General features: G+C 32.0%; 1 protein-coding gene across 1 annotated transcript; it reads right to left on the minus strand.

Moving 5' to 3' along the window:
* Positions 1-18,342: 18,342 nt before the first annotated feature.
* On the minus strand, positions 18,343-20,805 carry LOC141704011 (uncharacterized). The gene has a single exon (XM_074507358.1). It carries the CDS (start codon positions 20,803-20,805, stop codon positions 18,343-18,345), a length of 2,463 nt encoding a protein of 820 aa, XP_074363459.1.
* Positions 20,806-24,213: the final 3,408 nt, after the last annotated feature.

Genomic DNA, 24,213 nt, shown 5'->3' on the forward strand with positions numbered 1-24,213 from the left:
GCCGTCGGCGATGAGCCTCGGCGAGCCGATGGTGGACTATGATGTTTATTCTGAGTCCTAATATTTTAAAATAAATAAATAGTTCGTGAAATTATCTTTGAAACGAGAATTTGATTTTACATTAAAGTCAAGTACGTAACTTAGTTGACGAATTGTGATTGGATTGATTGTTGGGTTGAACTGGTAGTGGAATTGTGGTTGTGAATTTGATTATTGTTGGTTTGACGTCGATTGATGTATCGACGGGTAGTCCGGTAAACAAAGGAGACGCTGTCCGATTTCCGGAAAATCAACTATGGAAATGCAGGAGCGTATCCGATAATTATCGGGACGTCGAGGGAATATATATACTTATACTTTATACGAATTTAATTGCCTGTTGTGGTGAATGTTCTGTCCAAAACTCAGTGACCCTAATTTCATAAAATGACGAGTGTACGTATTTTCTGAAAACGAACACTGAACCGATTTTGAGAACGTGATCCCTAATTGTTGTTTGTGTTATTATGGTATGAATAATTACGAGCCGGAATATGCTATCGTATGGGTAGGCGGTTAGCGAGGATATGTCAAGCATAACTGGGTATCTAACATAGAGTATTTCAACCCTGTAGGTTCTAGTCGGAAAACCGAAAGTGGATAATGGACTAGAGATAACCTAGTGGTCAGTCGACGAGCTCAGTAGAGTTTCAACAGGAAAACTTGAGTGTCGAAGTCGAACCAAATGGGTTCTAGTGGTTGGACGTTAAAGCCTGAGCGACATAGTCGGCTCAGAATTGATCCGTAATAGTTGTAAAGCCCTGTAAGGCAAGTATTTTTGAACTTTTCTTCAAGATATATTACCAATGTTTTCAAACTGTTTCATAACATGTTGCTATTATAAAACATAACTCATATTTTATAATGCAAGTGTTTTAAATTACTTACCCTTGAACCCTGATTCTTTCTTGATCTTGAGCCGTAAGCCTTGTTCTTTATAAGCCATCCTTTGTTGATTCTCAGACACCAAACCACACAAACATGATACTATTTCCCGAATGTTTAACTAGCAAACACCAAGCACCAGAAGAAGATGGTTTGAAAACACAGAAATTTTTTTATACTCCAAACATTTTTATTAACATCAAAGAACTATACCCTGAAACATCATTACTAGTCTAATACCTGACCCTTATACAAACTAAAAGCCGTTTCTTTTACATACCCTGATATACTCTTGTGATATCCATGAGTTTCTTATGTGTTATTCAAATATTTAATCTTCATTGAGTATGATCTTGTGCTATCGAATTATATTGTTTATCATATTGAACTGCTTTAGAATTGGATAGTTTTATATATGTGTGGACCAGATTCATGGTCAGACCATACCAATGGTCAAGTTAGGCCAATATGTGCCTTGGATCCAGTAAGTAGAGCAGTGCTGTGTGCTTGCTCGGGGTTAGTGCGTGACTGATCAGCAGCCTAACCTTGGTTTTCAAAACTTTAAATGAATATCCAATTTTAATGATGAGTTAAAAAGAAACTTGATTCCTTTGAATCATCAGATTTGATCATTGTTTAACCTCAGATATCATTATTATGACTTGCTGAGCTAGTTAGCTCACCTTTGCGATTCTTTATATATTTTACAGTTGAAAAGAATATGGATGATAGTGAAGTTCCTCATTCCAAAGTGCGGGCTAAGGTTCCAATCGAGCTGAATCGAGCTAGCAGAAGCTTCAAGCGGTATAGAGATAGTCAGATTGTAAGAATGAATTCATTATCAATTGAAAGTTAAATTAGTTGGGATTTGGTACGTTGTAATAAAAGTTAAGATTTTGGCTTGTTTTCATACTTAAACCTGTTGCGATCCGTGGTTTATGAAGCAGGGTCATTATAAATAATATTTCTTATACAGGTTAATATATTGTGTTTGTGGACCCCAAACTTCTGACCCGGGTTTGGAGGGCGTCACATTGACCATAAAATAAATATAGTGTTTTGGAGTTATATCATGTATTTGATTATTTATGAGGAACAAAAAAAATTAATACAAATGTAACTGACTTTTTTTCTAACCCTGACATATAATCTTGAAAGGATAATTCTTGACATAGAGGTCCTTTAAAAACAAATACAAGTGACATTCCATTTAAATCTACATACATATATACAAGAAAAATGGGATACTTATTTTAGTGTTTGATTTCTACCAAAAGTTTATGCAAATAACACATATGAAAAGAAAATGAAGAAACAAGGAAATATAAATTATTACCTTAACTTTGTTAAACAACATCAATTCATGATAACCCGTAAACCTTATCCACTTAGTCCTCCACCAATTCATTTGGTTAGTCCTCCACCAATTCATTTGGAGATGTGTTTAACCTTAGAGCACCAAAACACTCTTTCATAGAAAAAACAAATAACTCCAAAACACTATTTCATGGCCTATTTCATGGCCATGTACAAATTCATTTTGTTTGTAAGGAGGCGGGCTTGTGCTGATATTAGTGTTTTACCTACCTTTTTAATATCCTATATTTTGCAGGCCCAATTGTATATCATGGGTTTCAATGGGCCCAATTTAGTTTAAATTGTTTTTTATCTTACTATCAATTTCTTATTACAAATTCAAATTTTTTCTTTTTATAAAAATATAATTTAACGAAGTCTGCTCCATATATTATACAAACTAATTGGGTGTTGATTTACAACCATAAGTAAACAAGCATTACTCTAATTTATTTTGTATTGTAAATAAAATGAGATTCTATAAATTAAGTGGTAAGCATTGTATAAAAAACTTAACTAAAAATGATATTTTCTCGAAAATTTTAAATTTTATTTAGTGAAATTATATATTAATTCCCTACTCACCTCAACAAACAATAATATTTGTACTACTACAACCCTAACTAAGAATAATAGAAGTACTATTATCATACATTCAAGTCTTAAAAACCCGTCACAATAATTCAGATATTATTGGTCATGTAAAAATTAATATTACCATGACAACATTTAATCAAATTAAATTTCTAGAGGTATAAATTAATATTACCATGACAATACAATTTTTAAAAATATTTACTAATTGCTATGTTTATTTAAACATAGGAAACAATAATATGATTGTTGATTTTTATTTTATTCTTAGTCAATTTGATTTGAACATGTAAAATGACAATATATTGCGGGTAACACTACATACACCATATTCATTCACTGGTTGATTGGGAAAAATCTAAATTGGGAAGAAATTGAATGAGAAATGCACTCATACTGTCTAAGTATAAAAGTTGTTTGACTTGAGCATATGTACTTTAACATAATTATAATGAAGATTTTTAATATTTTCAATTTTAATGAAATTTATTATTTAAAACAATGCTTATATTTATAAACTTGTTTTGTAACTCAAAATTTTCAATAGACAACTTTTCCAACAAATTTTGGGTCTTTTCACAAGGTGAGGATGAAATGCAAAAAGAACATTATTTTGTCAAATACGTACCAAAATATAATTCCATAATTTTTTAAGATGAATAAAGAAGATACGTACAAATATTATTTCTAGAATTTCCTTTTTTGAATAAAATTATTAATATTAAACTTTAATTCAAAAAAATAATTATTTTAAAAGGATATGTAAAATTATTAATTTTACATGAACAAAGTTCAAAAAACATGTATTATGGGATGAAGTATATTCTACTAAGTTTGGACTAAGATTTTAAGTAATTCATCATTTATATTGACTTTGGTATGAAATGACTATTATCATTTACATTACTTATATTTTGTACTCCCCATTTTTTATAGTTCTTTGAGTAATTTTAATCCAAATTAGTTATTTGAATAATCATTTCTTTTCTTGCAAATATTTTAAGAAAATATAGAAAACTAATAAGATCACCAAATTCAGAGAAAAACTATTAAAAAAGGAGATCAAAATTTAAATTCAAAGTTTGTCAAATCCCATAGCATACCTCAATTTTTGTCCAAAGGCGGAACCTACCCATGTGGGTGGGAATTGAATTCTGATTTCCTGAAAATTAAAAAATGGCTTATAAACCTTCAAAAAAATTGGTGTCAAAAGTTGATGATATTAGTATATAACTATCACATTTTTTCCATTAGTATTTCATATGAGAGTTTAACAAAAATGACCTCATCAGTATTTATTGATGAATACTTCTCATCAACATTGTTCTTATTAGTATTTTTTTGATATTATAGCATATGTATTCAGATTCCTTATTGATTTTATCTTTATATTGATTGTCTAAGTGTGTAGTATATAAGCAGAAATTAGGTTAACACTAGTAGGTTAAAACTGGTGCATTAATTTTATCATACACATAACTGTTGATTTGCAGATTTCTGATAATGACTTAATTCAAGATGTACGTAGAGAATGCAGATTATGGTACTTAGTTGTTGTAAGTGATAGGGTTTTTGTAATTCTATTTGACTGGATAAATCTTATCTCAACAACCCTATCCTATAAACCAAGTTTGAATCTTTCAAAACTTATCTTTTACTTGGTTTATCTTTTTCAAACACTAATAGATTAGTTTTTCATTCACATATTTTCAAACAAATAGATTATCCAATCTTATCTCTTCTTTGTTTTGAAAATTAAACCGGTTAGATTTGTGTGTATAAATATACATCTTATTTTTCAGATCTAACAAGAGTGCTTATTCCACGTTCTATCTTTATTCTCTAAAAAACTCTTCTTATTTCATTCTCTTGAATATTCTATCAAAGAAGAAGACACATCTCATATTTTCAGATTACACCTAATGATTCTATGTTCTATCTTTATAATCTGAAACACCATTCTTGTTTTATATCTCTTGAATATCAAGTCAAACAAGAAGCCTAATTGGAGTTGTAATCAATCTGTTTTTACTTGTACTCATGTATTCATATCAACTTTGTGCCGGGTTGTGGCAAGCTTGATTCCAAAGTATAGCAAGGTAGCTAGAAGGCTAAGGAATAGCGTGGGCTAGGTAGCAAGGTAGCTTGGGAAAGGGTTTCTTTCAGTAATTTACTTTCTGCAGTTAAAAGAGATTGTCCCATACCCTGTCTCATTTGTAAAGGGACTGTCCCATTTACATAAGAGACTGTCCCATTTGCCTTGACAGATAGAATATTATTTTATCTATCGAGACATCGAATTTCTATAACCTACAAGCTCTCAAGATATTTGCTCATCTTGAGCTAGAGAATTCTGTAATTAATTTTTATTCAATAATATAAAAACTATTCTTCATTATTGAGTGCATAATTGGATTTGATTGTTATAATTATATTGACCCCCTCTATAGGTAATTAAAGGCCTAAAAATTGATATCAAAGCTTGGTGTTTATATAAAATCACTTTAAGATCCATAAGCAGATAATGAAACTCAACAAAATATGTGGTCACCATTAGCCATAAACCAAATCAACAACAATATGAACATATATGAAACCCTCAAATTTTCAATCTTGAAAATTAATGAATATCATTTCTGTAAAGTCGAGATGACTATATGTCTGCAAGTAACACATCTTGAATACTGGAAGGGATTTATGATGGACCTCATTAGCCCATGAAACTGGTTGTTGCTATTTGTGGTCAAGAAAAAAATGGAAAAGTTGGACATTTTTGCATAACAATCTAGACAGTGTGATGTCCCCTAGGTTTATTGGATGCAAAACAACCAAGGAAATTTGAGCCACTTTGGTGGTTAAGTGTAAGGCAGAACGGCTATCAAGAAGATTCGAAGGACAATAATCAATCACCAGTATGAGCACTTTGACTCAAAAGTTGATGAGTCTTTGTTTGAAATCTATGATAGATTTCAGAAATTGTTGAATGATTTGTCACTTGTTGACATAGAGTATGATCGAGCAGATTCAAACTTGAAGGTTCTTCTTGCACTTCCTCAAAAGTGTGACTTGAAAGTTATATCAATAAAGGATAACTATGATCTTGAACACACATCTCTAGTTAAGATATATGGAATTCTGAAAACTAATGACCCGGAGATGGAGTAGAAAAGTAAGACGAAATGCGACAAGACATGTTTTTCTCACGGTAGAGGAAAAACAAGAGAGAAATTTGCAAGATATAGCCATTTCAAAATGAAAGGCCATGATTTTGTAGTCTGACACTGAGTCTCAAATATTCATGATGGCTTTCAAAATTATTCAGGAAGTGAAATTTGTAATATCCCAACTTTTCAGAAAATAGTTATACTTAAATATTCAGCTAAAACTCCAATTTAAATCCATAATAAGAAATTAAATTCTAAAATCCTAGAGAGAAATAAAATCATCTAAGCTGAAAATAAAGCAAATCTTGGGAGATGCAGCTCCAATACAAACATAATCACTAAAATATTGTTCCAAAGCATCCACCTTTATGATATCGCAAAAGCTAAGCACCTCAAAATTTGTGAGTAATGAGCCAAGAGCCAGTTCAACACTAGTGGATCAAGTATCATAATTTTATAAAATAAAAATAATTTTTCAAAATCCATATGACATAAGATATAAAATTCCATAGCTCGCTAAGGCCACAAATACCTGGTAACACAGTATCAAAAGTCCATAATTTCTGTCAATAATGTGACCCTTACTAAGGTATCATAGAGTGTGCTCTCTCGAAGGCATCATAAGTAGGACTCCCTAAGGTATCAAAACTCGTTCATAAGTCAGACCTCATGTGAATTCTTATTTATAAAACACGGTACTTGATCCATAAATTTTAAAACAAAAGCAGTGCAAAAATATTTAAAAGATTTTAAAACAAATAAAGTGTGAAGAGTTAACTTATCTTAATAGCAATATCTCCCAAATTATGGTTACCAAAATGAACCTAGACATACCCACATACACTTAATATAATAATCAGAATGTTAACATGTACATGCCACTAAGCTGACCACACTTTAACTTTATAAAGCTTAACCCATAATAACAATTAAATGTCACTACAAGTAACAAAATAAATTCATATTGATATATAAATACGACCATTCTCATATAATAGTTCAAAATAGTGTACCCACAAATAAAAAAAACTTAAATACATTATATATAATAATAATAAATCAAGTATATGTAAACTATTTAAATTAAGAATAAAATATATGTACATTTAATATTTACTATCTATATAATCCTTAAAATAAAATAACAAAGATAAATAAAATAGGTAACATATGCTTATGATTATGCAAGTGGACAAAATATAAATATTGGTGTATAAAATTTTTATAACCTTAGGTGTGAAAATATCATTATACAAAATAAGTATAATCAATTTAATAAATGAGCATATATTTAATTGGTGCACTAATCTAAATGCATATCTAAATCAAACATATATTTAACATATAACATATGAATTATTATGCATGCACAAAACACTAATTATAAACATAAATTCATGCATTAATAATCAACATCAAAGTAAATGATTAAATTAAGTAAACTATAGTGTTATACAAATAACCATGGAACTAAATAATAAAATAAACTAATAACAAGTGAATTAGAATAGTCATACATAAGTTCATAAAAATGTAATTTAATTACATATATATATATAGAAGTATGCAATAAACATGTAAAATACATAAGTAAAAATATAGGAAATTCAACCTACCTGAAAAGAGAAGATGTTATACAGAGATAAAATGATATGCTAATAGCCTATTTATACACAAGTTGGTTCAACTAATACTCGGATTTAATGGTTAGTGGTAGGTGATCACAAATTTAAACAAACATTATTTGTTTGTTAATATGTAGTGTTTGACTGAGTTTTTTCAAATACACATAACAGGTACTAATAAATATACACAACAGAACTACACCTATTATTAAATTCTAATGATAAAATAAATATATAATAAATTAAAATTATGCACATATAAATTAAAACAATTTTTTTAATCTTACTTAAATATTTTAGATAACTAGAAATGTTTATTTTTAATATAAAAATATGTGTCTTTAGATTTAATAACAAATCTATATAATAAAATATTATTTTTCTTATATAACCAAATAATTAAAAATGCGAAAAATGTATATATATATATAATTACAAAAATCATGGTTATTACAAAATTGATCATGGTAATGATGAAGATATCCTACAAATTGATGCTCTTTTAGTTAAAAAGTTTAGAAATATGGGCTATATAGACTTCAAAAAAAATGTTTTTGAAAAAAAGGCTCTACTTCCTCCAACTTTACCTTGATAAGAGGAATTAAAGAAAGAATGATGGCAAGGAACACTTTGCTGCTCATTAGAAAGCCAAACGCTAAGAAGAACCAAGCCTTGATCAGCAAGAAGAAGAATTGAATAAAGTTTTGACCAGAAGAACAATTGGGATGATACATTACAAGAGTACAAACTATGCTCACAAAAAATTGTATAATGTTCTATTATAAAGGGCTTTTCTTAATTTTAGGTAAAAGTTACAAAATAAACTAATGGAGATTAAATATATTAAACATGTATATTTTATTTTATTGAATGATATTATCTTGTTAAACTAACACGGTTGAACAATCAACTTTTGGAAATTTATATGATTTATTCGTAGTAAAGTCAATATTTATTTAAATTGAAATGATATCAATATTGTAAATTTGTTTTTATGATTTTCTTGCTAATAAAATATGTTAAACACATTATTGAGACGTCATTTTAAGGATAAAATAAAGAACATGAACTCATAAATTGTTATGATAAAAACAAACACATTATTCTCAAATCTACTTACTCAAATTTACAAGGAAAATACAATATTGTAAAAAATAAAACTTAAATAATCATCATAAACATACTTATGTTTGCAAAATAAATTGAACAAATTAAATATTTAATCTTGAATTATAAAGTAACTTATATAAAATATGTAAATGTCAAGATTAATGAATACTGATATATCTTTTCTAAAAAAATACACAACATTAATAAATGAATAAGAAAATAATTTATATACTGAATATGAAAAAAAAATTATTTTATCTTTATAGCATCCCAACAACACCTAGTATCCAGTATCCAATTATATACCAACTAAATAATGAACAATTATCCAGTATCCAATTTAAAGTCCAATTATATACCAACTAAATCGACTAATTATTATTGAATTAATATATGTAAATAAGGTACTTAATATAGATAAATGATATATAAAAATACATTATATTTAGTTTTAAATATAAACCATAAAAAATTTGAAAAACTCGTCTGATTCGATCTTAAGAAAGTCATATTTAAAAAGGCCCGAAGCTGCCTGACCATTTATTTTATTATAAAACTTTGCTTCTCTCCTAAAGAGAAAAAACTTGGATTTACACAAATTTGGAATTTTAAAAATATCGAAATAATTTTTTTGATAGTTTTATTTTTCATCCAATTTTGTACACTAAAATATTTTGGGATAAATTCTAAATCGGAAAATATTCTACACATCTTTAATATATTTAAAGAAAATTTAACAAATGTACATTATTTTTTGAAGAAATGAAAAGTAATAAAATTAAGTTTTTTTACATATATCTAATTCGGACTTGTAATTTGCGCCATTCTTGGCCCTCAAAATTTTGTATAAAATCCAAATTCAATAGTTTTTAGAAAAATTGATTCGATCCAAATTCTAAATATGTAAATTAATAAAGCCACCCTTAACACTATTTAATTTATCTTTATTTAAATTATTAAATATTTATCTTTTAAGTTTAAATGAACATTTATCTTTTTAGTTAAAATAAATTAGTCAATTAAATTATAATTATTATGTTCCCACTATGGCTTATTGGCTTTCTATTCTACCAAAATTTTATTTTTGTTTGCTAATAGAACCTATAATATTTCTCTCTTTGTAAGTCAAGAGTTATTATTGCTATTTAAGCAAGCAAAATAACTTCTAATTGGATTTATCTTCTTGTACCTAGATAATCCATCAACAAACTAACAATTCATGTTTTTAATAGAATTGGTGGGACCAAAATTCAAGACTTGTTCCACTAAAACCAAGTCCTAACAACACTTTAAATACTCATTTAAATTTGATAAAATTTACATAAAAATAAGTCTACAAAGAAATATGCAAATCAATACAAGAAGCAGTGTTTAAGATATAGCAAGTCTACTATAGACCACCCCACATGAAGCATGTTTTTGACATAGTATTTAGCATAAAATGATTTAGAAATAGTAATAGTTGCTGCAATCACCAATGGGGAATTCAGAGGATGGAATTATTGGCATGTTGTTCTCCAAGTATGTAAGAGCAGCAGCAACCCTACTTCCAAGTTGTACCAAGTAACCAACATCCTTAAGAATCATCTCCATACCAGTAAGACATGCTATCACTTCCAACTACAAAAAACACCCGTAAGTTTGTAGTAGAATATTTATAAATATTTCAGTGTTTTTCGAAATGGTTAGTAAGAGGTAAATAGTGAGAAAATATTTATAACTTGTCTCGTTTATGAGTGATTGTGTGGTCTTAGCAAAAAGGAATTAGGGTACAAGGTTATGGCTCATATTATGAATTTGACATAGTTTTGTTAAAGCTTCTCAAAGAGAATTGAGGAACTAACATATTTTACTATTAATCTTGTCTCTGGTCAATATGTAGATGCAACAAAATCTATAACATTGAATATAAGAAATGACAATATACCTCATTTAGATTTCTCACATGATCTATCCTCGAATCCTTTCATGCTACTTTATTAAGTCCAAGCCATAAGATCCAGTTGTATCCTTCTATGCCCTTCTAATAACTTCTCAGCTATCAATGTACGCACGTACCATAACCGCAGTAACAATATGACTAAAATGACTAAACCGTTCATCTTTCTCAGTGCAGTTTTTCAGCCCCCAGGCCTCCACAACAAACCTGTGATATGAACATATAGTCACACAATATCCAAAAATATAAAATAGAGATGAGCACAGAATAATCCGATTCATAAAATTCTGTAAGCAATTAGATGATAAAATAAAAATCGACTACAATTAAAATCATTGCACTTGTAATTCTTAAATCATCTATAAACTGAACTTGTTTGTAATATTTACATTGTATCTACAAATAATGGTTTCAACATGTTTCTACTTTCTATGCATCTCACAAAGAATACATAATCAAACAAAAAATATTTTCAGTGTTTTGCTTAAGCTGCATATAAGAATAAAGCATTTAACTTGTTGTTGTTGCAAGGGGAGTGTGCCTTGCTATTACGTTATCAAGTCTTTCCTCGAATATTAGATCAAGTGATGCCTGAGACGAGATAAAAGTTGAATGGAACGAGTACGAAATCTCGTGTTCAATTTGTTTCACCTATTTGGCTCTCATTACATAAGCAACTCATGACTTCTTGTTTATATATAAAAATAATATATAAGACTCTATGTCAGGAGGGTTAGGAGGGTCAGATATATTTCAACATATAAAGTGAATTCAATAATTATTGTAGTTTTCTAGAATCAAGAATATAAGATCACATTTTGTATAATACAACTTATGTATTATAGCCACTATCAGATATTGTCGCTTATCAATTTTTGCACATAAAATTATATAATAAGGCTATGTTAAATCGTAGAAATATATAAAAACACTTTCCAAGATAATCAAAAATTAATAACTTTCCGTTCTTTGAGAACAACTTTGTCATCAATATCACCAACACCAAGAAAATGCTTGATGTACCAATGGATCATCATTAATTGGAGCACACCTTGACGCTTAATGATATATAATAATATCGCTACATGGTAAGGTTTTCTCCAAAAACTTTATCAAAATATCCACAATTTATTTAAGTTCCTCTTTAAGAGAATGGTAATGTGTGATATAATAGCTGAGTAATGGTATTTGATTTCATAAACCATAAATCTAATAAATATGGTTAACAATATGGAAATTAAAATTAATTTAAATTTAAAATAAATAAGAAAATAGTAGAGATGATAGAAACATTACAATTTTCCTGGTATTCTAGTGGATTATAGAGTGTTGTATACATGTAAGTCTCACTACATAGAGGCTCTAATTTTTTATAATGTAGTACTTTGCAATGGAGAAATTTGATCAAAATTAAAGAGTGGTTATTAATTAGAGAGACACATTGTGTTCAATTTAGTTTTACTTACACATATTTCTCAACAAATCAATTCTATGTTAAAATCCTTTTTATCCATATAATTAACAAATTGAGTTCTAGTGGCGGATACTTGAATCTGGTACATGGTAAAAAGGAGAAAAAAAAGTGTACCAAAGTTTTTTAAGTTGTAAAAGAGAACTTTAATCGTTATATCAATAAATATCCATTCCAACCTATCTTATGCCTTAAAATATCAATTCTTAACCCAGCCACACCCTTTTTTCCCTTGTGACTTCAAAGCAATCATTGTATTATGAGCTAATAGCCTCCCTTCATTAAAAACACTCTGTTTGTTAGAAACTGTCTAGATTAAACATAGTTTGAACTTATTCTCCACCACCTTCGACAGTATGCGCATCACAACATTAAAAAAATAGATAGGTCGAAGATCTTCCATATGTTTCAGTTGTTTAACCTTAGGAATAAGACATAAAGCCTACGATGTAGTTCCCTTGGCCCATGTTGTGTATCAAAGAAAATCTGACAAAATAGAACAACATATCTTATAAAAATATTTCAATATGTTTGAAAAATGCCGGGTTTGACCCATGTGGATCTAGTGAGTTGTATTGATGCATGAACAAGACTACATTCTTAACTTCCTCCTCCCTAATAGGTACTATAACCTAGTGATTGTGAAATAATAATTAAAAAAAGTTTGCAAAAAGGGTAAAATTTGACACGACCTTAATCGAATAACCATATATCAAACAAAACGGTAAAATTTGACAAAAATTTAAACAACTTACCTGAGCAGAAACAAAACCATGTAAAGCCATAGGAAAAAACATATGTGTGCGTACTATCCAAGTAAATCATAGTGGAAGACATATAGATGTGGAGGCCATAACAAGGAATATCAGATATGTATGTCCCATAATTATAATATACCTGTTTGTCTTGTCGTGGTTTCGCTATTTTTGTGTATAACTATGAGCCAAAGCCAAAGCAACCAAATCGAGATGTTCCTCCAGACTCTGATATTTTACCTTGAGCAGGAGATGCTTTTTTGATGAGTCGATTTGATCCATGTTTGTGGAGAAACGACCCTGCAAAGAGAAAGTCAGGTACCGGGATTTCTAAATAACAATCTGAGAATCTCAGATTGAAATTTAATTTAATTCCTTATCAGCAAATGATAAGGAGTTGTCAAAAAACAGCACAAAATGTTTTACCTATCCAAGGGAATCCATGTTATAAAAGATGGCAACCTTTCCACTTTTGCTAACTTGATATATTTCCCTGTAGTAGGTAGCAAGGTCATAGTTGCAGATCAATGTCCTCCACCAATACTATAGATGTCATTTTCTTCGTTATTTGTATTAATAACATATCGCCTCTCCGACCTTGAACTATTCTTGTTATCGACACTTGTTGTATCTCTTCTTTCAAGACATTTGTTCTCACTTCCCGTAGCTCGGGTCATCTTCTCACAATTTTCTTTTATCTTTTTCTTAAATGAAACCAGTAAAAAAAATTATAAGATGTGAATTATAATAACACATGCTTAATTGATTCTTAATAAACAATTATACAAATACCTTTATATGACCTAGGCGATTGGACACAAGTTTTTTATTTAACGAGTCAATATATAATAAAACATCTGAAAGTATTGAATTTCTTCTTTGTAGTAATTCATTCTATAAAGATTAACAAACTATTAGAACATGGAGCAAACAAAAAGTCCAAATTACAAATTCTACTTTTACAACGACAAGTGATACCTTACAATTTCATACCACTGTCATTCCAAACAAATCCCATTACAACTCAGAACTGATAATAAGACACGATTGACACATAAATATAATTTAATAAAAAAAACCCTAATTAACAAATAGTGTAACATCCATAAAAGATCCCAAACACAAAATAACATAGAAACATGAAAGCAAGGAGGTAAATTAAATAATAATTAACACTAATCGACCAAATTTAATCTTCTCCTAAATTAAATTTAGTGAATTGAAAGAACTTTAGGAAAGATGATTTGGGGAAAAAAATACATTCCGTTCAAGGTTTAATCTTTTCCGAGATTTAATCTTCTTGGAGATTTAGTCTTTACAAAGATTTAATATTGAGTGTTTGAGAGAAATATTTCAGCAAAGATTTAATCTTTCGTCGCAGTGGAGATTGTTTGACAGTCTGTGTTTATTTTGTTTATTTAATAGACAGCTGGGAAAACAATTTCAGCAAGCCCGCTCACAAGTTTTGAACAAGACCGCCTAACTTTTGGGCCCAAATTTCTGATCTACTGTAATGATTATATAATGTATTGCAATAACATGTATTTGTAACGACCTCGAAATTTTGTTGATTCAGTTGCAATGTTTTTAAAATCACTTGCAATAGACATGAAATCACCTTTCACTAGCAACGTTTTTTGGATGGTTTTAAAAATATGGTTGCGAAAGCAATTCTATGGTATAGTGAACTAAACCTTATATAACCATTATTCATTTAATACCTGATTCTCCTACAGGCTGGAAATTATTCCTCATACATACCCTGATATAATCTGGTGATATTTATGAATTACTTTCTGCCCCGAAATAAATGTTTTATCAATGTTAATTATGATTCTGTTTTATTGAATTACAATATTTATGATGTTGAATTGTTATAGAATTGGATAGGTTTCTAAATATGGAACAGATTCGTGGTCAGACCAGATTGGTGGTCATATTAGGCAAATGTGTGCCTTGGATCCAGTATAGAGAACAGAGGTGTGTGCCTTAATCGGTTTAGTGTGTCACTGATCAGCAGCCTAACCTTGGTTTGAAACTTAAAAATGAATATCCAATTCTAATAATTGCTTAACAAGGAACTAGATTCCTATGAATCATTTCAATTGATCATTGTTAACACCTGGTTATTAATATTATAACTTCCTGAGCTAGTTAGCTAACCCTTGTGAATCTGTTTAAGTCATTCTACAGTTAAAATGGAAATTATTGGTAACGAGGATCCCCAGTCCAGTATGCGATCTAGGATTCCCGGTTGAGCTGGATCGAGCTAGTTTGAGTTATGCAAGTTTGTAAGAATGATTTCATTTTCAGTTGTAAGTTAAACTAGTTGGGATTTAGTATGACGTAATAAAAGTCAAGGTTGTGGTTGGTTTCTCATACTTTAACCTATTGTGATCCGTGGTTGCGTAAATAAGGGTATTTGCATATAATATTTCATATATAGGTTTATATAATATGTGTGTTGTGAACCCCAAACTTCTGACCCGGGTTTGGAGGGCGTCACAACCACCATCTCTGAAGCTAAATCAACTACTAATATTACCTAATATATAACCAGTACTACCTCTAAAGTTACCAACAATGCTACCATAAATTGCCACTACTAAGACTAACCAATATAACATCAATGCTACCACCTGTAGTACCATAATTAAACTGACCATAAATGGAACGGCTTAAGCTAGCACGAACTTCAACACCAACACCAATAATACCCCCACTAAGCTACCAATACGACCACTAAGCTACCACCAATGCCACCACCAATGCCACTACTAAGACTAACTAATATAACATCAAAGCTACCACCTGTAATACCATAATTAAACTGGCCATAAATGGAACTACTTAAGCTAGCACGAACTTGAAAACTAACACCAATAATACCACCACCAATTCTTCTGCAAAGATTACCGCTTTCAATGCCACCAATTGCACTAATAAGTGCACCCGGACCAATGGCACCATCAATGCCAGCAAATCCACTACTAATATTATCGTTTCTGGTACCACCAATGTAACCACTAAAGATGCTAGTCATGCTCCCACCAATCCCACTTTTAAAACTACCCAATATACCACCAATGCTACTACCACTTATTCCATTATTAAAGTTACCACCAATGATACTCCTTAAGTTAGCACAAACTTCACCACCAACAATCCCACCACCAATTCCACTCTTAACACTACACCAAAATCTCATTCACACAACTGTCATGAGACAACGGTTCAAAATATACCCGTTGTCCCAAAAAATCAAACCACGGGGTTTTCTTCGCTATGAAAAAACAGTTGTCTTGCTTTCCATCCGACAACGTTTATAGAGGTTTTTGCACACTATTGTCTAAGCTTTTCGATTTGACTTATTTAGACAACTGTGATTTCATGGACTGTTGTTTATGACTATTTTAAACAAGCGTGAACCAATGTTGTATGTCCAAAAACTCATTCTATCTTAAGACAACTGTTATTTTACGAGCTGTTGTTTGTAACCCTTTTACATAATGTTGCATGCATGTTGTATGTACAAAAATTCATTCCATCTTAAGACAACAGTTTTTGACAAGTCTGTTGTCTAATTTAGACAATGGTTTACTAAAACTGATATCTTAGACTCTATCAAACAATAGATTTAAAATACCATTGTAGAAAGCAAAGTTCATAGACAATGGTTATTAACATTATGGGATAATAGAGGTTCATACAACAGTTTACTGATTAGCAAAAGAAACCGTTGTCTATACAGCAAAGATGGAAAAAAAAATTGACTTGCACATATTACAAAGGTCCAACCAACAACAAAGTAGAGATCCTCAATCAAAATTGAAAGCCATTCCTCAAAATTGGCAAACCATACACTTTCAATTAAACAAGACAGAGATTTCAAATTACATTGTTCCATATATACAAGACAGAGTTGTTTAGTAGTGAATATTACAATGAAAATGGAAACACAATCCTTGTTTACTGCCTTTGGTAACATGCATGCTGCTTAGCCATAATTTTGCACGCCTTGACAACCGCCGTATGCTGGTAATTCTGCATAAACACAAAAACAAGTGATCAACATTAATTTGCACAAGTTTGATGTGGAAAATTTTATAATTTATCCTCTGCAGTAGATAACATATCTCCAAGCCCTGTTTCTGCAGTAGAAGCTAGCCATACTTGTATGTCCGCCGAATGATTATTTTTGCTATGATAAAATCATCATCTATTATAAGAAGAGCATCAACCAGCAGCATTCACAAATTGAAAACTCAGTCAACTAGATGATGATTTTATCACGGCAAAAGTAATCTCATCAAGGGGTTCACGAGCAGTACACATGGATAATGGGAGCTTCACCTACAAAAAGAATAAAGTGAGCGGTACATGGACTCAAGTATCTATAAATAATTATATATATTACCACTATGGAAGTTGAATCCATTCTTCTTCCTCTCGCATATAGCTAGTATTTTCATCGTCCAGTTCATCAACATTCGGGAACACGGGCAACTGCAGCTCATTCTCAAGTTCTATTTCTACAGAGCCTTCATTTTCATCATCACAGTGGTCATAAAAGTTCTTTTCCGGGACTTTCAACACCACAGACCAAAATTTTTCAAGAGTATCATCAATGTAGCAAACTTGCTTAACATGTTTCCCTAGAACAAAAGGATCATTTGAAAATCCTAATTTATTTAAATTAACCAATGTATATCCCAACTCATCAACCTTAACCCCTTTGTTCATATCTACCCAATTGCAACGAAATATAGGGACTCTAAAATTATTATAGTCTAGCTCCCATATACTTGTTATAACTCCATAATAGGTATGTGAAGTATGTTCAACAGATTTAAATTTTTCGGAAGGCATTAATGTATCTGCAACAACACAAACACCACTACACTGTACTTGTCTATTATTATCACGCTCCTTGGTGCTATAAATAACCCCGCTGATTTTATAACCACTAAACGTAGGAACATTCTTGTTAGGCCCTTCTGCCATCCACCTTATATCATCACCTATGCTATTATGGTCATGGAGCAATTCCGTCTCAATCTGTACAATAAAAAAAAAATTAAACAATTTTTTTAGGTCTGTGTTTTTATTTTTTATTGGATGTCTTCGACTTCTTATATTACTTGTCTGTATTGTTTTTAATCAGGACTACGTAACAAGGTAATAAACACATAAATAAAACTTACCTTTTTCCTGAACCATTCGGGGAATTGTTCATTCTGCTTGGTTTTTAGCCACACCTCGTCATTTTCATGCTGCTGGTATCTTAGCATTAAAGATGCCATATGTTCACTACAAGTAAAATCAATTGCTTCAATATATTTACCGAATTGCAGATAATGAGAAAATAACAAAATGCACACACACACACACATATGTTAGTAACTTACTCAAAATATTGCCTCATGTGATTGCTATTTTGCAGAACACATAAGTGTGCTAGATGCAATTCCTCTTTGCTTGGCTTGATCATTGTCGCACCAGATAAAGGTTTGCTTATTGCATTTTGCTCATGCCTATCATTTTTTGGCAAACCTATGGTAGCTTCTTCAAAATTGACCAAACGTTCAACGGCCTCTTCGGCAACATATGCCTCGGCAATACAACCTTCGGGATGAGCAGCATTTCGAACATATACTTTAAACGCCTTCATATATCTCTCAAAAGGATACATCCAACGTAGAAAGATTGGCCCGCAAAGCTTAACCTCTCTCACAAGATGAATTGAGAGATGGATCATGACATCGAAGAACGAAGGGGGAAAGTGTTTTTCCAGCTGGCATAATGTTTCCACCAACTGAGATTGCATATTTTTCAATTTATCTACATCGATGACTTTGCTGCAAATTGCCTTGAAGAAAAGGCAAAACCTTATTATTGTGCACCTGACTTTTTTGTGCAGTACCGACCGAATCGCAATTGGAAGCAAATGATGCAATATTGTGTGGCAATCATGAGATTTCATTCCAACAAGCCGAAGTTTTTCCATATTTACAAGATTCTTGATATTTGAACAAAATCCATCCGGTAACTTCATTTGAAGAAATGATGAGCAAACTACCTTCTTTTCAGCATTTGATAAGTTCCATGCAGCCAAAGGTACCTTCTCTTTCTTTCCGGGAGTTTTTGGCCTTAGCTCCATTCTTATTCCCATTTCTGCCATATCGAGACGGACTGACTCCCTATCTTTTGTCTTTCCGGGAATATTTAGCAAAGTTCCAAGTAAAGCCTCACATATATTTTTCTCGATGTGCATCACATCGAGAACATGCCTAACTGGCAAAAATTTCCAATACTCAAGTTGAAAGAAGATAGATAACTTCTTCCAAACTGGTCTAGCATCACCTTTCTTCCGTTTATGTTGGCGTTGTGTCTTACCAAAGACATGGTCCCTTAGATGTTGTACTCTTTCAAAAACCTGCTCACCAGTTAATGGAATAGGACCAGCACCTGTCTCAACGCTATTATCAAAAGCTGCCTTTTGATTTCTATACGGATGATGACGAGGCAACCACCTCCTATGCCTCATAACTACCGTCTTCCGATAGTGAACCAGCCTAGTAGCCTCTGTTTTATCAACACAAAGAATACAAGCATTATATCCTTTAACTACATGTCCCGACAAGTTCCCCAAGGCCGGATAGTCACTTATTGTCCATAATAATATGCCCCTAAGTACGAAAGACTCTTGTCTATATGCGTCGTACACTTGTTTCCCGCGCCACAACTCCTGCAGATCTTCAATAAGTGGTTGAAGGAACACATCTATATCATTTCCAGGCTCGGTCGGTCCTGATATTAACAAGCAAAGCATAATGTACCTTCTTTTCATACAGAGCCAAGGTGGAAGGTTGTAAACCGATAGCAAAACTGGCCAACTTGAGTGATCAGTACGGTTTCCACGAAAAGGATTGAAACCGTCGGCGGATAAAGCTAACCGGAGGTTTCTACTCTCCGATGCAAAATCAGGCCACTTTTGATCGACATCCTTCCATGTTTGCGAGTCTGCTGGATGCCTCATTTTACCATCTTGTTGTCGTTCGGTCTCATGCCAAGTCATGTCCTTCGCAATCGCTGGTGTATTGAACAAATTTCTTATTCTTGGTATCAAGGGGAAATACCATAAGACCTTAGCAGGGACTCCTTCTTGTTCTTCTCCTTTCTTATTCAGTTTCCATCTAGAGGCCTTACATATGCGACAAGTAGTCTCATCTTCATCTTGTGGCCCACGATATAGTAGACAATTATTCGGGCATGCGTGTATCTTATCATAACCCATTCCTAATGCACATAAGGTTTTCTTCGCTTCATTGAAAGAAGAAGGGACATTGTTGCCTTCTGGTAGCAAAGACCCAATCAATAATAGAACATCAGAAAAACATGAATCCGACATACCATGCTTCACTTTCAAGTTGAATAACTTAACCAAAGCTTTCATCTTAGTGTAATTCTCACAACCAGGATAAAGAGGTTCATGCTCACCTTTCACATGGTTGATGAAATCTGAAGAATCTGAAGAAAGAACATCATCATCGTCAGCTTCACCCATTCTTGTGCAGAATTGGTAATTAGAAGATACCGAGTTGTCACTTTCATCCAATACAGGACTTTCTACAATATTTGGCTCCCCGTGCCATATCCAGCGAGTATACGTTTCATCAATACCATTTTGAAACAGATGGTTTTTAACAATCCGAGCTTTCCAAGATTTGCTATGTGCGCACTTTAAGCATGGACAACTTATTTTGTCTTCGTTATATCCATTCTCAAAGGCAAACATAAGTAAATCGTCCACTCCATTCTCAAACTCTCTTGTTCTTCTATCAGCTTTTAACCATGACCTATCCATATTTTGATATAAAACAAGCTGCAAAAAGAAAGTGACATGATGGTCAAAAACAGAGCATATACTATTAAGCTTATGACTAACTACCAAAACAATTACAAACCCAAATTCCCAAATAACCAAAACTATTAAGCTTATGACTAACTACCAAACCAAAACAATCAGCAACAACTACATAATCTATTAGCAATTAGTAACTAATTAAGCTTATCACAAACCCAAATTCCCAATGTGCATCACTTCAAACAATTAATTGCAAAGGTGAGCTTGTGTTAGAGCTTAAACCACTGAAACAATGGAGGAACCCTAAAACACTAAAAAGATAATTTAGGTTACGGATTTACCTAAAATGGAGCCGCCACGAATCACGATGGAGAGTACAGGAGGGGATAAGATGAGGAGTAATGAATGACCTAATTTTGACTTCAATTATTATGTTCTCATTCAGACATAACAAAGCTCAATGATTGGGTTGTTAAAATTTTAAATAATCCTTAAATTATGTCCAAATAAAAATCCACTTATGGATAGTCATTTACAAAATTTATCGATGTTAATATCGACTTATTGTAGTCATGTACAAATTTTATCGGAAAATAATCAACTCTTCTTGTTCGTCTTTTTAACAGAAATCCGGTAAAAGCTGTAGTCCCTGACACGGGTACTACTACCCAGTTGACTTAATTAATTTCTGAAATGGATTTGTCAACGATCCAACCGTACGGATGTTAATATCGACTTAGTGTAGTCATGTACAGATTTTATCGGAAAATAATCAACTCTTCTTGTTCATCTTTTTAACAGAAATCCGGTAAAAGCTGTAGTCCCTGACACGGGTACTACTACCCAGTTGACTTAATTAATTTATAAAATGGATTTGTCAACGATCCAACCGTACGGATGTTAATATCGACTTAGTGTAGTCATGTACAGATTTTATCGGAAAATAATCAACTCTTCTTGTTCGTCTTTTTAACAGAAATCCGGTAAAAGCTGTAGTCCCTGACACGGGTACTACTACCCAGTTGACTTAATTAATTTCTGAAATGGATTTGTCAACGATCCAACCGTACGGATGTTAATATCGACTTATTGTAGTCATGTACAAATTTTATCGGAAAATAATCAACTCTTCTTGTTCGTCTTTTTAACAGAAATCCGGTAAAAGCTGTAGTCCCTGACACGGGTACTACTACCCAGTTGACTTAATTAATTTCTGAAATGGATTTGTCAACGATCCAACCGTACGGATGTTAATATCGACTTAGTGTAGTCATGTACAGATTTTATCGGAAAATAATCAACTCTTCTTGTTCATCTTTTTAACAGAAATCCGGTAAAAGCTGTAGTCCCTGACACGGGTACTACTACCCAGTTGACTTAATTAATTTATAAAATGGATTTGTCAACGATCCAACCGTACGGATGTTAATATCGACTTAGTGTAGTCATGTACAGATTTTATCGGAAAATAATCAACTCTTCTTGTTCGTCTTTTTAACAGAAATCCGGTAAAAGCTGTAGTCCCTGACACGGGTACTACTACCCAGTTGACTTAATTAATTTCTGAAATGGATTTGTCAACGATCCAACCGTACGGATGTTAATATCGACTTATTGTAGTCATGTACAAATTTTATCGGAAAATAATCAACTCTTCTTGTTCGTCTTTTTAACAGAAATCCGGTAAAAGCTGTAGTCCCTGACACGGGTACTACTACCCAGTTGACTTAATTAATTTCTGAAATGGATTTGTCAACGATCCAACCGTACGGATGTTAATATCGACTTAGTGTAGTCATGTACAGATTTTATCGGAAAATAATCAACTCTTCTTGTTCATCTTTTTAACAGAAATCCGGTAAAAGCTGTAGTCCCTGACACGGGTACTACTACCCAGTTGACTTAATTAATTTATAAAATGGATTTGTCAACGATCCAACCGTACGGATGTTAATATCGACTTAGTGTAGTCATGTACAGATTTTATCGGAAAATAATCAACTCTTCTTGTTCGTCTTTTTAACAGAAATCCGGTAAAAGCTGTAGTCCCTGACACGGGTACTACTACCCAGTTGACTTAATTAATTTCTGAAATGGATTTGTCAACGATCCAACCGTACGGATGTTAATATCGACTTATTGTAGTCATGTACAAATTTTATCGGAAAATAATCAACTCTTCTTGTTCGTCTTTTTAACAGAAATCCGGTAAAAGCTGTAGTCCCTGACACGGGTACTACTACCCAGTTGACTTAATTAATTTCTGAAATGGATTTGTCAAAGATCCAACCGTACGGATGTTAATATCGACTTAGTGTAGTCATGTACAGATTTTATAGGAAAATATAAGATGTTTAAAATAAAGTCATCTTTTTAACGAAACACTGAACCGAATAAAAATCTTCTAATCGAAATTATTAACTAAACAATTGTAACAAAGTATGTCTAACAACAGTTTTTCAGACAAGATAATTTAATTTTTAAAAATTAAAATATATTAAAAGACATTACATACCGTTAGATTGAGGTACTATCTCAAATCAGCACCGTTCATTTGATTTTTCATTTCCCCCCAATCAAAAATTGTCTCCCACCTTGGCTTCGCGGTGTTTACTTTACCAGTTTACATTCACAATTTCATTTTTCATTTTCATTTTATCACACGCGACAACGGCGATCACAGGCGACAACGGCGATTACTCAACCTAGCATCACACGCGACAAGGGCGATTACTCAACCGTTTAATCACTGGTATGGGCTTAAACCCTAGAACCCTAGCGTCCCTGATTTTATCTTTTGTATTTGGGGTTTTTTCATCTTATGTATTTAGGGGTTGTAGAGTATATGATATTTTGGGTATCTTCATTCCGATTATATGCGTCCTTTGCATGCATTTTGTCACTCACTCTTGATTTTGAGTCCCTGATTTTATGTATTCTATGTTTCACTCTAGATTTTAGTGTTCCTCTAAATACACTCTGCATATACACTCAGCATCCCTGATTTTAGTGTTTCACTATGCTTGATTTTAATGTTTCACTTAAGATTTTGTGGATTTTGATCCACATTGCCTCTGTTTGATTCACGGAACACATAAACACATTGCCTCTGTTTGAGTATATATGTTTCGTGCATATATGCGAAGTCCTTTTAGATATATGACAGCTCATTTTACATGTTCTATATTATGTGACTCTGAAATTTGGTTTTTCTTCCATATACATTTGATACATGTGTTTTAAACTTTAGTTTTTGTTTGGTGTATAGATAATGGCCACTCCGAAAAAGAAAAGTGAGTCAAAGAAGACAGAATTGAACACAAGAAAGTCACCGAGAACAGGGCCAAAGAAGAAAGAGCTTAAAAGGTCCAGGTCTTCATCCCACCCAACTACCATGAATGTGATCAG

The sequence above is a fragment of the Apium graveolens genome, unplaced genomic scaffold, assembly GCF_009905375.1.
Source record: "Apium graveolens cultivar Ventura unplaced genomic scaffold, ASM990537v1 ctg7308, whole genome shotgun sequence".
Classification (NCBI taxonomy): Eukaryota; Viridiplantae; Streptophyta; class Magnoliopsida; order Apiales; family Apiaceae; genus Apium; species Apium graveolens.

Coding starts and splice junctions, on each gene's coding strand:
- LOC141704011 (XM_074507358.1), bottom strand. CDS start 20,805: ATGGATAGGTCATGGTTAAAAGCTGATAGAAGAACAAGAGAGTTTGAG.